Genomic DNA, 17,163 nt, shown 5'->3' on the forward strand with positions numbered 1-17,163 from the left:
CTCCCATGTAACTTCGCTCCGCCGCCAATTAAGATAAAAAATCCAACAGCACCAGTACCCATACTTGAGCTCGAGTACCGTACAATACCCCCCCCTGCTAAACGCAGAGTCAAAAGTGTAAATAAAAAAACAAAAAATAACACTCCGGTCAGCGCAGGGGTATGGACATGGGCTTGGAAAAGGAAGGAAAGGAGAAAACGTGGTGATTGTGAAAAAGGCCTCATTTATGGTATTGAACGAATATTGTAAGGTACCGGTGGGAGCATAATACATCATTTTTGAAACTGAGGCGGTGGAGGCCCGCAACTACCGTATCATGGGGGGGGAAAGGAGGGGGAAAAAAGGAAAGAAAAGGAAAAAGGAAAAGGAAAAAAAAGAAAAAGGAAAAATATCGTACGGTACTGTGGTGCCGGGAGGTGAATGGGTTTTGATATCATATGTTTTGAAAATTACAATATATTGGAAATGATTGAATTCAGTGGGTCCATCTTAGTTTTTTTTTTTTTTTTCCTTGTCTTTTTCGACGTGATAATTATGAGATGACATGATGCTGTCCCCACATATCATTCACCCGCTCACTCATTCCCCCATTCTTTCTTTCGCTTCGTACCAAACTTTTCATTCTTAAAACCGGGAGAACAGAAAAGTAAAAAGGAAAAACGATAAAACAAGAAACAAAAGGATACCCCCTCCCCGTACCACCATCTGTCGATACCGCACCCTGCAGCACCGTAGCATAAAGCTCTGATATTGGTTCCTTAATTACTTACCTGAGCTACGGTACCCCTCCCCTCGTCATAGTGGGGTTAGTTGGTCATAGTCGGTTCTTGTACCATCTTGTGTGGTATCATACGGCAACCAGCGACCAACCAACCCTCCCCCCTTCTCCATCAATCACCGCATTATTCGGAACGGATGTGCTTCTATCACGCGTCAGGGGTTTAGTTTCTTCCTTCCTCCTTCTATTCTGCAGAACAGAAAAGCGACACCATAGAAGGAGAGAAAAGAAAAAAAAGGAAAAAGGAAAAAAAAAGTGGGAAAAAAGGCAAAACAAATAATTAAAAACAAGAATAGGTATCGTTCAACCACCCCCCTCTTCCCGAATTCGATTATGTATGTGTATATGTATGATATATGAATGTATGTTTGTAAGGAAGGAAGGGGAAAAAGATAGCAGGGAAAGAGGGGGAGAGCGGGAAGGGAGATGAGGCGTCGGTGCGAAACATGGGGAGGGGCTAGTGAGCCATGGCTTATTTGGAATTGATGGTGGGATGGATGGATGGTACTGTACGAGTAAGGGTGAGGTAAGGTAAATGATACCTCATGATCGATATATCGCGATTTACGAAAATCATAAAGAAACTGGGCTTGAGAAAAAATCGCATCTCGGGATACCTCGAAACGTGCCGGAAATAAGACAAGAGCCTCCTTTGAGTAACCTTTGGACTATCAGGGCTGCCTCAGACCTGATTTTGGCGAGAAACTAGCGGGTTGGCGTTCGAGTCCGTTTGAGAGAGGATTTAAGACGTGCGGTTTTTTTTCTCAAGCCCGATTTCTTGGTGAAGGTTTTCGCAAACCGCAATATGATAATATCGAAAACCAACCCATGGAGCTGAGTGAGTAAGGGAGAGAAGGGGGAAGAAGAAAAAAAGCAATTATCCCCGTTCTCGCTTTTCGCTACACAGAACTGCCGGGGGGAGGGGGAAGGAAGATGTGAGGTAAGGCGTGAGGGATGAACGAAACAAGTGGAGGCGAACGAACAAAAGGCAAGATGGATGGATGGGTCGGGTGCTAAGAAAAAGAAAAAAAGGAACAGATAGAAGGTTCCAAAGTAATGTAATAAAATGATTACATTCCGGAGGTTGAAAGGGGGTTGTTGGAGTGTATTGCCGCAGTGTTGTGTGTGTGATATTGGAGTTAAGTGAAAAGTGTCAGAGTAAACACTTTCCACCAACAGCAGACAGGGCAGGACAGACAAGGCAAGGCAGGGGAAACCGGAAGATCAAAAAGTAATCGTTTTGTTCGTTTGTGGGAAGAAAAGAAAAGGGAGTAAAAAAGCACCTAACATAAGAAAATAGGCGCTTACCGGTGCTGAAAACCCATTCGTCCAGGCTCCCAACGTCTTCACTAGTGAACGTCAAATAGAGATATCTAATGCATGTGGGTGTATGCGCGCAATCGCGTCCAAGAAAATTAGCCTTGTCATTTTTCTTTTTCCTTCTGCCTGTCTCCTTGCTTCTTTCTCCTCTTCCCTTCTGAACGTGATGTTTTGCGGCTGAAGGGCGGAGATGCCTGGAAGAAGGGAGAAAAAAAGACAGCCCCCTTGTTCTTTCCGGCCCCTGCGGAAAAGGCTGTGTACGAGTAGAGTACGTGTGGGTGGGTGTAGAACGGCGGGAAGGGGTATGGCGTGGAAAATAAAAAAAATAAACCCAAGCGAGCATATTTTTCGTGGAGAGGGAGGAAGAAAAAAGGTGGGGATAATAGATTGTAGCTTACTTCAATGTCTCGGCTGGAAGCACCGAACATCCAATCCCAGAGCCCCGGGGACAAGTGAGGCGATAATCAGCATAGGGAAGCGGTCATGTGCAGACGAAAATCAAATTCTCGCAAGAGTAAGAGGTTGAGGATGAGTGAGAGAGTGATTTAAACCACACCGGCAGTGAAGTTAGGAAAAAAAAAAAAAAAGAAGAGCAGAGATTTACCAGGCTAGACCACATGTAAAAAAGAAAGGGTCTTGAAGGGAAAATCCAGGGAGGGCACCTGGAAGGAAGGAAGATCGGGGAGGGGAAGGGAAATGATAGACGTACCTCCCCAGAAACTCTCTGCTTCATCAGTCAGACCACCCCCTTCAGGCAAAGTGACATCCTTAATCGAAGCATAACCGAACTCCACTTTGGTTGTCTTCATGTAAGCCCTACATTGAAGAGTATCGTGAATCAATATACTGCACCATATGGGGACCGGGAACAATATACAAGTGGGAAGAAAGAAAGAAGCAGGAAGTCAATCGGGCGCTCAAAAGTAGATCGCCCTCCAACCATCACACAACAAATAGGAATGACATACTTGTATGCATCCCACGCCCATTCTTGGTACATCTGGTTGCCTGTCGCTCTGTATGCGTAGAAATATGACTCCACGGTTTCGGGACGCAGCAGATACCTAGCGTTCGTGACCCAAAATCCTGCATTATTTTTTTGTTCCCGCTGCCCTTCATGCTCGGGATGGAGTACAGGGGCGATCCTCTTATCTACCGGTGTCCAGGCGAAAGTTTCAGGCCCAATGCGTGTAATTGTGCTGACATAGGTCTCGTGGCATCCGTCGACGATGTCCAGACCGAATTGTACAAAGTCTTTTCTACCGAGATATTTCCCTCCCAAAATGAAGTTCCCACCGGCAAAGCATGTGAGGTGGCCCATCTCGCTGGTTAAAAGACCATTCTTCCACTGAGCGAGGAACAACTTTCCTCTTTGACGACCCTTTCCCGGTGTCGACCATTGGGCGAGGTGTTGAATCGTGGACTCAACAGCTTTCACCCACCTCTCGCCATACACATTTGCATGCCGGTCCTTGGGCGCTAATATCTGTGCCTTGATGAGATACTATCGACGAAAAGTTAGCTCCTATTTCATAGCCGCCAATGGAACAGGTTACCAACTTCGTAGTATCTATCATTGACACCGGTCGGCATCAGTAAACAGCCGAGAATATCAACACCTAAGACATTCGGAAGTTGCCTTACGAATCGTGCCCTGCATCCCAACTTCTATCTTTGTCAATCGATTTGCCGGTTATTATATCAAACGGAGACCTAAAAGTATTTGTCAGAAATCTGTCTAGTTATCTATCAGAAGCACAAAGCCCTGGAACACATACTGAGCAAGACCCGGCCAATCCTCTTTGTACCTATATCCCGAATCGTTAGAAAAAGGCAAAATCTCGAGCTCGGCTTCAAACTCACTCGTTCCAGACAAGCTTCCTAAAAAAAAAGAGAAAAAAACAGACAGGGTTAATAAGCTGAATCAAGCCTCAAAGAAAACGGGGGATCAAAGTATACTTCCAAGCACGTGTCGCATTCTTCCCATATATATCATTTCCAGTGAGCTTGCTAAGAATTCTATTCTCTAGCCAATTTGTTCCAGCTCGGGCGGGGGAGATTGTAGGATGATCATGCAATCCCACTTCTCTTCCATCTTCTCTGCAACCTTTATCTGTACTGAAGTTGATTCTGGGCCATATCATGCCAGATGGAGAATCGAAACCGGGTGCCAGTTTGTCAGCTAGCTCCATAGCTTTAGCTACCAGGGCATTCCTTTCCTGCTCAGACACAAGTCCTCTGTGGACAACGCCGTTGTCAATGAGCTCCACAGTGGAAATCATAGCTCCGAGATAGCTATCAGGTATCAGTATAAAGCTAGTAGAAGAAACTAGGAGAGCCTACCGGATAGTCGTCTCAAAGGGATCAACAAGGTCTGCAGCCCTACTAAAATCGATTCCGAGTGTGAAATTTAATTCCTATATATTATAAAAAAAATACCACCCGAAAATCAGCATCACACATTATCACTTTGCCCTGGGCTATCACTCACAAGCTTAAACTCCTCCTCAAGGCCCATCATAGCGGTCGTCGTCAAGGTATCCACAATAGTCGCTGCCCATCCATTCCTACAGAAACCAACATTAACTTGAGCTTCAAAGGAGAAGGGGAAATGAGGGAGAAGGAAGGGAGAAAACTCCGGCTTAGCTGAGGCACGAACGCGACGACAGGACAAGCACCAACAGCTTCAAGAAAGAGAACGTGGGGGGAAAAAAGAAAGAAAGCCCCCCCACCTCGTAGTTTTCCCATTCCCACTAATCGGCATGATTTCATCGCTACCCCAAGCTCCAAGCCTATACTTCCAAAAGGTCCTGCTCATGGCCTCCTTGATCTCACCGGCCCGCTTGCTATCCCCAGCAGCTCTACCACTGCCTTTGAAATCGAATTGTATGGGGTTCCCATATCGGCCACCCCCCTTCCCTCTCCCTCCATTTCTACCGCCGCCGAATATACCGAGTCTTGATGATGATCCAGGGTGGTTTAGTTCAAAGCTGGAGCCACCATTCCCGAATTCTGGCGAGATGACGTAGTTGAAGTAAATAATCACGATAAACGCCAGAATCAAAAACCTCGTTCTGTGAGTTGCCGGCCTGATCATTCTCCCTATAATTTTGCGCGTCTCTGTGTGGAAAAAGGCTTCTCTCCTCTCCTTAACTCCTTTCTCCCTCACGGTCTTTGTCTGTCCGTCTGTCTGCGTTTCCTGCCGTAAAACGATCCCAGCAGAAAAAAAAAACAGCGTATCGTTATCGAATCGTTGTGTGGTGGACAACGCAAGAACCACGGCCCTCTTGAGAAAAGGGCAATTCTTTTCTCCTTTATTTCCAACCAAACCCCCACCGCGCCCTTCCTTCCCTTTCCCGTTCCACTTACATACAAGTAAGTACACTTCCTTCCTTGGTTAGAAAATTGCTGGACCCTTTGTTCTGGTTGGATTGCTACCGTAGGTTTTCCGCCAACACTCCTACCCTCCAGCCTCTCCTCACCGCCGCCCACGTTCCAGCGAGCAACTGCTCCTTGTTCTGTCCAACCAGCGGCTCGGCCGGCGTTGCTTCGTTCGTCCGAGAAAACTCAAATCGCTTTTCGCACTCGGGTTTTCTCTGGAAGGGATTGTTCCGGGGTTTAAGAACTGTCTTTCTCGGCCCCTGCGCCGGTGGATTTTTTTCTCAGTGAATCTTTTTTTTTTGTTACTGTGTTACACCTTCTGCGCCCCTTCTGGTGTTACGGGACATGTACTAGTACTAGTACTCGGGTATTGGAGAAATGGAGTGGTAAGCGGGTTAGCGGGGAGGGGCTAGCGAAAGTGTAGTTTATCAGTGTGGTAAAGTGGAGGTTAGTACCGCAGAGGGAAAGAGACGAATTGAAGCCCTTTTTGTAATACCGTGCCTTATTTTGTACGTCTGCAACCTAATTGCTTGGTGTAAGGGGTACCGTAGATAAAATTTATAGGAGAAACTATTATCCGCGAGGGTGCGTGAGAAGAGTGGGTGACGAGTGAGTGGAGAGTTGCTGAGCTGTTGCTAAGTACCAGGATGGAGATATATAAACTATACTTGGGCTTCCTTGGGGCGTGTCACGATACCGGCAGGTGTGGTGAATCATGTCGGCTTCACTGGTAGGCGGGTGGAGTCTTGTTTGTCACGTTTGGGAGATATTGAAGTTGGGATTTTGGTGAATTTTACAATAATATTTTTCCAACCCTCAGGACTTCATTGAACTCTGACCGGTTACCGGAAAGTACTCGTAGAGTATTAGACTAAAGCATTCCTACCGCCGAGCTATCACCAAGCCGCCTTTTCTACCAATTCATCGCTAGACCAGATCCCAAGATTAAAGCCAAGACAAGCCAGTAATATTATCAAGACGACCTATATCATATCGGAGCCCCTTCGCCCGGCAACTTTAGCATAACAACGTTGGGTGCCTTCATGATATCTCACTATCCTCAAAAATACCGAGCCTTACCACTCTCGAATCGTATTCCAATGGAAACCGCCCCGAGGGTATAGCTACTATTCTCCCTCCACAAACCATCGTGAAAACCGAGCCCGGCCTACCACCCCATAATTTCGTTTGTCAAGAACTATGATATCATAACACACTACACCTCTCTCAATGAGACTTGCCTGCGAATCCCTAAGCACCCACTTGGCACGCCCGGACTAGACTAGGATTGGACTTTAAGTCCGGACTTAAAAAAGGCAATGCTCGAAAACTTGAGGATCTAGACTTTGGACCCTGGGCCTACCAAGCACGCCTGGGTTCAGACTTTCGTTAATCGTTAGTCCTTCGTGTATCATACCAGATATGTAAGGCCGAGAGGGAGGAAAAATGCCCTGATAGTATCATGGGTTTATGAAAAGTTTTTTCCTTCAGGGTTAGTCTAAGCACAAAGTGCCAGGTAGGGAATTCTGAACTATAATAGTCCACAAAAGGAAATCTAGTCCTAGTCCGAGACAAACCAAATGCTGCTGGAGCAAAAGTCCAGACTTGGACCAAGATCCGGACATTAAGACCAAATCCGGGCGTGCCAAACGGGGCCCAATATTCCCCCCCGGGATGCTTGCTATGCTGGGTTAGATAGCCACAAGCGGTCAATAACCAGCCCCACACCTTAGCACTCGGAAGCTCTTACAGCGCTAAGTTTCCAGTAGTTATATCACCCCTGTCAAATTTGGAGAATATACATAGGCTGCGTATGACATATGCCCATGTAGAAAGTTGTAGTGTATCAGAACGGAGGGAAGGGTGATAGTAAGAGGTGTGAAGGGGGGGAACGTTCAGCGATGGTGCTTAAACTATTAGATGGGAACAATTCTCCGAGCGAGAGGGATGTCGGTGACATATGTGAAGGAGTGCAATGCACTTCGACGCTTCTTTACTGGGGCGAGCTGCGGCCGACATACTCAATTCTGCAAAATACTATGTAATAAATGCCCACCCACCTCCAATAGCATTGAAATCTTCTTATTATCTATCATAGGCTATTATACCATCTTCTCCCTTCGGCTTGACTGCTGTAGCAGACTAAGTTGAGGACGTGCAGTACAGTACCTCCCAAAGAAATCACACACTGCTATCTAGCGAACTTTAACCGTAAGCTACAACTAGGCCTACGCACCCGTGAAGGGAAGGGGAGAATGGGAGGGAGAAACAGGACGTCACAAACAGACTGCAGTTCATATCATACCAGCTCATTGATCTTCTATTAGGTCTTTCACAAACTTCATCTTGAAAAAAAAACCCAAACAAGAAACCCAACCCCGTCGCAGAGCACACCCACAAAGCTCAATTCCCATCCAACTCCCAATCGTTGACATGGCATATATATGGGAATCAAGCCTTCTATCGTACAAGTGAGCAGACACGAGGCATAGTCTCGGTGGAGGGGGTCTAACTGTATCTTCCACAGAGCGCCATATCAGAGGGCCAGCACTCGGAGCAGGTGGGGCCTACCAAATTACCATAAACCTCAACTCGAGTGGTAAAAAGTAATCAATACAGCTACAGAATTTAGAGGCGTGTAAAAAAAGGCTTTGCTACTGTACTTAACTTAGGCTATTATCCTCGTAGGGGGTGTTGCCTCGATGTGATAGAAAGCACTAGTTAGTCTGGCTATCCGCCGTACTGCTCTACTCACTATCATGCATGCAGATATGTTTAGAGTGACGGTCGGTGTACTTACATAGACGCCCATTACTCGTGCGGAAGCAAGCAATAGTGCTCTCTACCCTCTGTCAATCACCACTCCAAATGCACTTCCGTTCTCCATTGCCTCCTAAGCTCGACCTCGGACACTTTTTCCTGGCCGGTTACTAGCGCGGGTTATGAATAGAGATAAGAAAGTTGTGATACTGATATAGTAACGCTTGAGATTATAGAAACGCACACAGGGAGCTCATACCGGTAGGCCGGCCAAACCCATCACAGTGAATCAGCCTTCGTAAGTTCCAACTCTAAAAACCGATAGATAAACTTTTGCGAGAAACCACAATCCCGGAGATGACAGGAGAATACCGGCAGAATAGTAGGCTCAAGTGAGAAGAGGAATTGTTAAAAAAAAGGAATGACCGGAACGTGATTTGAACACGCAACCTTCTGATCTGGAGTCAGACGCGCTACCGTTGCGCCATCCAGCCCTTCATAATGAGTATTTGTGATATTAGCATGATAAATGCAACTCTCGAAGTGGTGTAGAGGATCGTTTCTTGGACTGTTTCACCGTTTCTCCTTTGGGGAGGGGGGATGGATGGGCTGAGCTTCCGAAGTTCTACTGCGGCTCCATAGCGACTAGGAGTACGGTATTGTACTGTAGGCTTAGTGAGTTTTCAATAATGAGCTACTGCTAGCATCCGGTAGAGCAGCCTTTGGATGAGAGAAGTCTGGTGCATAATACCGCCAAGTATGATATCAGCAACATTTTGTCGAGTTACACACGATATACTGGTAATACTGAAAACAACAGAAACGACTCCAAAAAACCTCCAGGAATAGTTGCAAATCGTGATAGCATTCATATCAGACAAAAAAGGTCATCCCCACATGATGTCCCACAAATAACGCTTATAGGTACTCCACAGAGATCGAGAGGTAAGGAAATCAAAGCCTCTATATTACAAGACCACAAGCACAGGCACGCACACGCAAACAGGCAAACAGGTATCAGCAGCGACAGGACCCCCAACGCGGACAGTACAAACACCCAGTGCACACAATCGTGATATCAGGCAATATCCGAACTACTCCATCAATTCAGGCATCTGCAACCCCCTCAACAGAACAATGGTATTCCCATTCCCTACAGCATCCCCAATCTTCTCGCCGAAACTCAACACTCTCCCACCCTCGACGTGAAAGACCCTCAACTTCTTCTCATCGTCATCAGCCTTATTATTCAAATTCGCGACCTGCAGGCTCTGTGCCGCCTTGTCCAACACCCTGCCTACGGTCCATTCACTTGAGTAGTAGAATTCCCCCCTAGGTAACTTTGATGTGGTCGTTCTAGCTTCAGCTTCGACATACACATACACACGCTTTCCAACAGGGACTTTGTCATCGCCCTTAGCTGCACGCTTGAGTTTATTCAGTTCTGCGATCTGCGAGGCTCCCGGCCGGGTTGATTGTATGACTTTATCGGATTTGGAAGAAGTCCAGGCTTTAAAGCGGGACAATGCGGACTTTGCCTTCTCATTGGCTGTAGCTACGGTGGGGGGCGGGGGCTTGACTTTGTCGCAGTCATGCTGGTCTTGCAAACGGTGGGAGAGACAGTATTGCTTTCGGCAGGTCGTGCAGTTCACGGCTGGGTCGCGGGGGGTGTTGATTATCGTTTTGCATTTCGGATGGGCGCAGTCAGTCTGCAAAAGGCTGCGGATTTTGGGTCTTGTTGGGGCGATGGAGGAAGAGAAGTCCTTCTCACGACGTGTGGCAGCCCAGCGGCCTTCATGGGCGCATTTGTGGGCAGTTTCGGTGCGGTGGTCGAGGCAATATGTTCTACTCCATCCCTCTTCGTCAGTATTCTAGATGGAAGGGATGCTAGCAATGATAGAGAGGGGGAGGAAGAGAAAAAACATACCCGCCGCAAGACTCACATTTAAAGGGTAGAAAGTCCAACAAATGACATTCCGGAAGGTCGCAGTGCTTTCCAATAGCCTCCACCTCTCCAAGCCCTTGAGTTTTTGCCGGCATCTCGTTTGTTTTCCCTGACATGCTGCTTGCTTGTGCTGCCGATGATGGCGATTAAATACTGTATTGTAGCTTTCGCCCGAAAGGAGCTTAGGAGTTTTTCGTGGCGGGTGTTGATGGAGAGCCAGTATGTCCGCCTGGAAAGTGCTAGCAGCCTCATTCAGTCAGTCAGCCAGTCGCTTGCGTAAGGCTGCAGGCATGGCATTTCAAATGAGAGCATCCCATCAGCAGGAACCGACTCGGCCGAAGAGGCCATTCCAACTGCTGGGCCCCGACTTCGTTCTGTAATCAGGAGGAAGGAAGAATTTAGAAGAAAGAGGAAAAAAAAAAAAGAGCGATCAAGAGATCTTATTAGGCATGTTTTCCCCACTGCAGCATTCGCCACTACTATGTATTGCAGATCACGTGTGCCTTCAACAAAGAGGGAATTTCGAGTGAGGTTTTATGAAAACACGTGATCAGCACGTGATCAGCGGGGTCCTAGTTGCCCCACAACGCGTCTTCCCAATCCTGTAATAGATTTCACATCTCTCGTCTCCTTGACAAGCTGGGTAAACCAAGTTAAGTCAACAATGCCACCACGATCAAGAACCCGCCAACAACCCGTCCGGGAACCGTCGCCGTCGCCGTCGCCGGTTGTCTCGGAAAACGAGTCAATTGAAGAGACCATTTCCCAGGGTGAAGGGGACGATTACGAGAACTTGGACGACGACCAGGAACCAACACTTGAGAGCGCAAGTACGACACTTCCTACCATCAAGTTTTTGACAAACCCTGCACTACCGTTAACTAAACATGATGAGAACAGTGCCGGAATCGTCAATCGAAGGTCTAAAGGAAATTGGCAATCTTGCCTGTTGGACTGTCTCCTCTGCGAAGCCTGGCAACGGAGTCGAGCAGTTGCGGGATGAGAATACGAATTTGTTCTGGCAGTTTGTTACCCTTACAGTTCACCATTTTCTCGTGCATTTCTAACTGATTTTCTTTTTTTCGTGATAGATCTGATGGACCGCAACCGCACACTATTAACATTCACTTCGCGAAACGGGTCTTCGTCAGGAAGATTAGGATGTACCTCGACTTTGAAAACGACGAATCCTACACCCCTACCCGCATGTCTATTCTCTCAGGGACGGGGTACCACGATTTGCAGGAGGTTACAACTATGAATTTCGAGCAACCTAGTGGGTGGATTAATGTCCCCCTTGACGGGGTGCATGAGGAGTAAGTATCGATTTCAACGAGCTCTTGTGCTGTGTGCTAACAGTTTAAAAAGCGGTCGCTTGAGGACATTCCTCATACAGGTATGCATCCATGCGAATCATCAGAATGGTAAAGATACGCATGTTCGTGGGTTGCAGATTTTCTCTGATGAGCCGTATGTCTATCCCGGAGATATTGGAGTAGTGCACGAAGCTAATTGCGCATAGGTCGAGCTTCAACCCTGATGAAGTGCCTTTTACCTCTAAGAAGGTGTTTGCGGAACTAGAGTTGCGTTAGTTTGTCTGGACAATGTCTACTGCAGATATCTTTATCTAAAGGGCTGGCTTTTTTCTTCTGGGCGTACGGGATACAATGGTTACTGTAGCAATTCACTTTTCAATTCACTTATAAAAACTCCTTTTCTTCCCCAAAAAACAATAGAGTATTAATGAGTGACGGAATCTCGAATTCAAGCTTTTATGAACATGAATATACCGGTAGCTCGGATTTGAGGAGCCATAGTCGATAATTTTAGGATTTAATTTGGGCTTTCGCGCTTTCCCGGTTTTCTATTTACTCAGGAGAGCGTCTAAGGCTCCTGCAATCCTTTCACCGAGCTCGGAGGTCGTAGACGTTCCACCGATATCACTAGTCCCAAAACCATCATCAAGAACTATGCGAACGGCTTCCTCAACGGCTAGGGCTTCGCTAGGCATGTTCAAAGAATAACGCAGCATCATTGCGCAGGAAAGGATAGCAGCCACAGGGTTAACAATTCCTATACGGCTGTTAGCAACTAATCACAGCATCCCATGATATCAGAGGACTCACCCTTTCCGGAAATGTCAGGAGCAGACCCGTGAATAGGCTCGTAAATCCCGTTCACCTTTGTCTTCCCATCAGGGATACCGGACAAACTAGCGCTTGGCAAGAGCCCCAAACTACCGGGAATCACACTCGCCTCGTCGCTGATGATATCTCCGAAAAGATTGCTGGTAACAATGATTCCGTTCAGAGAACGGGGGTTTTTAACCATCATCATGGCCGCCGAATCGATCAACTGGTGTTGGTACTTAATCTGCGGGTACTCCCCGCCAAGGACCTCATCGACGGTCTTTCTCCAGAGCCTACTGGTAGCCAGAACATTCGCTTTGTCCAACGAGGTGATTGGCAACGGAGGGTCGGCCTTTAAGGCCAGGTGTGCCGCCAAACGGACAATACGCTCAATCTCGGGACGAGAGTAAGGCTCGGTGTCGTAGGCTATTCCATCACCCTCGTCTTCCTTCCTGTCACCGAAGTAGATCCCCCCAGTGAGCTCACGGATGATGTTGAAGTCGACGCCACGGCAGACTTCTTCCTTCAGCGGTGAGAGTTTGACAAGGGCCTCTGCGGCGAAGTTGCAGGGTCGGAGGTTTCCAAATGCTTGCATTTCCTTGCGGAGTTTGAGGAGGCCTTGCTCTGGGCGCACTTTACCGGTTCCCCATTTCTGAGCTCCGTCAGTAAACTCGGCCCCGGATGTCAGGACGAGAGAGAGAAAAAATAAACGTACCGGTCCACCGACTGCTCCTAGAAGAACTGCATCGGCTGCTTTAGCCGCATCAAGAGCTTGGTCAGTAAGAGGCTCTCCGGTTGCATCGATCGAGGCCTGGTATATCCCTTAGCCATGCTCAATCGATCAATCCTCAGGATTGTAGAAAAGTCCAGGAGAACTTACACCACCAAGAAGATGGTTTTGAAAATCAAACTTGGCCTTAGAATGTTGCTCAACGACTTTGAGGATCTATACGTGATGCAACAATAAGCCTTCACTCTATATTTCATTCCATCCCGCCCCCAGAAGTCAAACCTTAATAGCCTCCTTAGAAACCTCCGGACCGCAATGGTCACCTGCAGGTATTCCAATTAGCTAACCCCCCCCCTCTCCAACCTCTGAACCCGAACATCAGAAACAGACCTTCGAAAACCACGATTTTGTAAGTGTTAGCCATTTGCGGAGTAATGCTCTTGAAGTTTGGTTTGGTGAAGGAAATTTTTTCAAGGATTTGCGGAGCAATACTCTTGGAGTTCGGTTTCGTGAAGGATATTGTTTTAAAACGTTAGATTTTTATGGTATAGCGGGGTACTGACCTAAGTCCTCAGAAGAGAGGGGTGAGTTATCCCTTGGGCGGTCTGAGACAGTAAAATTCGCGACAGGCACGCTAAAGAAAAACTCAGTAAAGATCGACAAGAGATGGCAACGTTATATCTTATAACATGTAGATGTAAAGTAAATTGATTAAGAAGATATACCAAGCTTCCCTCATGCCACCATCAAAGAAGTCACAAATTCCTCTTTCACAGCTTTCACCAAATGTGATACCCTGAGGTAGCACAAGATGTGATGCAGAGAAGTTGTGATCACAAAGGGGAAATAGAGAACAATCCGGTAACAATGATGCTACTGAAACTACTCTGGAGCCCTACAGACCACTTCAACCCCAGGTTGAGCATACTGGTCAGCCTTTGCTTCCATGGAATGATAGTGAAATCACTCCGCTTCGATTATTTGAACTCTTCTGGGATGAGATTACAATTGGTATCTTGATAGAAGGTACTAATAGGTATGCTGTAATGAAGGAAAGGGAGCAGGAAAGGATAGGTACTAGAGGACTAGGATGGAGGTGGTGGAAAAAGATAACTTCAGATGAAGTATGGATTTTTCTTAGGTTGCTTTTGTATTTAGACACACGGAGAGAGATAGGAGTATGACATTACTGGAAGGAGGAGTGCCAGGGATTCACACTAGTTCAAGTAATGTCATTAAAGTAATTCTGACAAATATAGCGCTTTTTACATATAACCGATCCAGAGATTCAGCTTAGTCAAGCAGAGAGGTTCCAAAAGCTGGAACAACTCAATCGCATCCTCCTTGATCAGTGTCAAAAATATTACCTACCTGCGTTAAATGTGACTATAGATAAAATGTTGATTTGTTTTGAGGGAAAAAGCTTTCATACCTATAGAATGCCTAGTAAGACAATTACAGAAGGCTATAAGGTATTTGCCTTATGTGATACCGGGTATACCTATAATTGGTTATATGCTTCTAGAAGTAAGTCTGTTGCTGAGCTTGAGGTAATTCTATTTAGCTATTATAGTTTGAATTTTAATTAGAAATTTAAACTAATAAGTTTAGACTGAATATAGTGATCTTAAGGTTACTGGATTACTAGTATACCAGCTAGCATTAGCTCTACCTAGAACCCTCCAGATTTACTTTAACCTCTATATGGATAATTACTTTCCATAAATTGCACTTTTTAAGAGGTCAAGAGACTTGGGAATTAGGGGATATGGTACAGTAAGAGTATAGAAAACTGCTTTTCCACCCTACCTACATGATGACTGGTCCAATATTTCTTGGAATGAGCTCTCTAGTGGCCCTGCTAGTAGTACTGGAAAAGTATTGGCTGTACAATGGCAGGATCAGAGTACGGTTCACTTCCTTACAACAATCCATAATTTGGAAGACAGGATTACAGTTTTGTGGAAAAAGCCTTGACAGAGTAGCAGCAATGGACCTGTAATTTGTAAGACTTTTGGTACTATAGAGCGAGTAAATGTCCCAATACCTGTAATTACAAATGATTACAATAGGTATAAGGTAGGAGTAGATGTTGCAGACCAGTACCAGAGCTACTATATCACACAACTAAAATGCTTATAGAACTGGTCTCCGATCTTCTACTGGCTTCTCAATACTACTGTAATCAATTCCTACTCTCTCAATAGGTCTCTATTAATTGCAGACTATCTTCTGGATTCCGGCCCTTCTGTGTTGCTATTGCAGAGGATTTAATTTCTTACTATGCCCCAATACCTACCTCAAAGCCTTGCAAAGCCTCCTACATCCGCAAAGCCTCCTTAACCTGCTACAGTAAACTCCAGTAGCACACTGCTCTTCCTTCTCCTGTTGCCCCTAGCAGTCTACCAAGCAACTCAACACCCCATCAGTATATACATTTCAGCTCTAAAGGGCTGGAATGTACTCAGTGCTGATTTATTTTATGTGCTATGAACCGGAAGGGTAAGCAAGTACTAACTACTTAGTATAAGTGTCACGGACCTTAGTGTAGATTTGCCCTTTGCCGCTATTGTTTTAATATTCATCATAAGGATATTTATCATGAATATGGTTTGGCGAGGAAAAGGTTTTCACGTGACACATGGTTATGAGTCACAGGTATGTTATTGTTTCACACATATGACTCATTTGAGTCATATGATTTGTTATATGTGGGATTTGTGATGCTTTCGTACATGGCTCAAATATGAGTCATGGCAGTGCGCCTGGCGAGTATGCCTTACGCGTGTGCCTTACGGGTAGGCCTTGCGCATATGATTTATGTTTCACATATGACCTCGTTATGAGGTCATGGGTTTCACGCATATGATACAGTCAAGTCATATGACTTGTTTATTGTGTTATAATTGGTTTATGAGTTTTGCACATAACTTCATTATGAGGTCATGGGTTTCGAGCATGTGACTACTTTAGTCACATGACTAGTTTGTTATGATTTGGTTTCACAAATGTGACAAATTTGGGTCACATGACTACAGGCGGGAAGAACACTATATAAGGAGGCTGATGCGGCCGAGAAGGATAGGTTCTTCACGCTTTGTTCTAAGTACTTTTCCTCGTCCTTGACGTCACTTCACCCTGAGTGTTTCTTTCACCCTCATGATGGGCCTTGATGCCTTGGATTCTGGGGGAGATATCTGAGTTCGCTCAGTAGTTCCTGGGGTCTTTGGTATTGAGGTCTGTTAGGTGTTGCGTGGCGGACTACTTGTTTGCTTCTCGTTTCGTCGCCTGATAGCTTCTCACGATGCTGTCACTTCGAGCACTTCATCATGGTCACATACTGTCACGAACATGGCTTAGCGAGGAAAGGGTGTTCACGTGACACATGGTTATGAGTCACAGGTATGTTATTGTTTCACGCATATAACCTATTCGGGTTATATGATTAGTTATGTGTGGGATTTGTGATGCTTTCGCACATGGCTCAAATATGAGTCATGGGACATGCGCCTGACGAGTATGCCTTACGAGTGTGCCTTACGGGCAAGCCTTGCGCATATGATTTATGTTTCGCACATGACCTTATTATGAGGTCATGGGTTTCGTGCATATGACTCAGTTGAGTCAGATGACTTGTTTATTGTGTTATGATTGGTTTATGAGTTTCGCACATGACCTCGCTATAAGGTCATGGGTTTTGAGCATGTGATCACTTTGGTCACATGACTAGTTTGTTTTGATTTGGTTTTACACATGTGACCACTTCAGGTCACATGATTAAAGGTGGGAAGAACACTATATAAGGAGGCTGATGCGGCCGAGGAAGATAGGTTCTTCATGCCTTATTCTAAGTACTTTTCCTATATATTACTTCAACGAATATAAAACACCTTTACGATCTTTATCCTTATTGCAACATTACTATTATGACAAGAAGCACTCATTACGAAGATGAGTTAAAGAAAGTTTATGATAGGTGTTTCCGATAGAAGACAAAGGTCTTGTACTATCGGTAACGTAGGCAGAGGCCTAGAGCTATAGTAAGACAAAGAAAGCATGGGAAAGAAAGATAAGTATCGTTCCCCGTCGCCAAGAACTAACTATCTGAAAGGGTATCGTT

At 45.8% G+C, this 17,163-nt stretch overlaps 5 protein-coding genes; 1 reads left to right on the top strand and 4 right to left on the bottom strand.

Moving 5' to 3' along the window:
* GSTUM_00006374001 (uncharacterized protein) overlaps positions 1-469 on the bottom strand; it is a gene marked incomplete at its 3' end in the record, with an annotated part of 631 nt that extends 162 nt beyond the window's left edge. The window contains exon 1 of the mRNA XM_002838551.2: positions 1-469. This exon is cut by the window's left edge and continues 162 nt beyond it. Within this exon, the coding sequence (XP_002838597.1) occupies positions 1-276 (276 nt within the window). The 5' untranslated portion in view covers positions 277-469.
* A 2,467-nt stretch (positions 470-2,936) lies between these two features.
* Positions 2,937-5,675, bottom strand: GSTUM_00006375001 (uncharacterized protein; the record flags this gene model as incomplete). XM_002838552.2 has 8 exons in its annotated part: positions 5,537-5,675; positions 4,831-5,482; positions 4,590-4,665; positions 4,442-4,515; positions 4,058-4,393; positions 3,871-4,017; positions 3,659-3,752; positions 2,937-3,602 (listed from the first exon to the last, which is right to left on the bottom strand). Exons 2-8 carry the CDS (start codon positions 5,193-5,195, stop codon positions 2,937-2,939), a joined length of 1,758 nt encoding a protein of 585 aa, XP_002838598.1. The 5' UTR covers positions 5,196-5,482; positions 5,537-5,675.
* Positions 5,676-9,085: 3,410 nt separating this feature from the next.
* On the bottom strand, positions 9,086-10,569 carry GSTUM_00006376001 (uncharacterized protein). XM_002838553.2 has 2 exons: positions 10,167-10,569; positions 9,086-10,084 (listed from the first exon to the last, which is right to left on the bottom strand). The coding sequence occupies exons 1-2, from the start codon at positions 10,298-10,300 to the stop codon at positions 9,334-9,336; spliced, it is 885 nt and encodes a 294-aa protein (XP_002838599.1). The 5' UTR covers positions 10,301-10,569; the 3' UTR covers positions 9,086-9,333.
* Positions 10,570-10,848: 279 nt separating this feature from the next.
* GSTUM_00006377001 (uncharacterized protein) lies at positions 10,849-11,776 on the top strand (the record flags this gene model as incomplete). Its single annotated transcript, XM_002838554.1, has 5 exons — positions 10,849-11,014; positions 11,085-11,208; positions 11,276-11,500; positions 11,544-11,654; positions 11,707-11,776. The coding sequence occupies 5 exons, from the start codon at positions 10,849-10,851 to the stop codon at positions 11,774-11,776; spliced, it is 696 nt and encodes a 231-aa protein (XP_002838600.1).
* A 148-nt stretch (positions 11,777-11,924) lies between these two features.
* GSTUM_00006378001 (uncharacterized protein) lies at positions 11,925-13,467 on the bottom strand (the record flags this gene model as incomplete). XM_002838555.2 has 6 exons in its annotated part: positions 11,925-12,257; positions 12,311-12,965; positions 13,029-13,124; positions 13,194-13,259; positions 13,326-13,366; positions 13,407-13,467. 6 exons carry the CDS (start codon positions 13,465-13,467, stop codon positions 12,049-12,051), a joined length of 1,128 nt encoding a protein of 375 aa, XP_002838601.1. The 3' UTR covers positions 11,925-12,048.
* Between the last annotated feature and the right edge of the window lie 3,696 nt (positions 13,468-17,163).

The sequence above is a fragment of the Tuber melanosporum genome, assembly GCF_000151645.1.
Source record: "Tuber melanosporum whole genome shotgun sequence assembly, scaffold_26, strain Mel28".
Taxonomy (NCBI): domain Eukaryota; kingdom Fungi; phylum Ascomycota; class Pezizomycetes; order Pezizales; family Tuberaceae; genus Tuber; species Tuber melanosporum.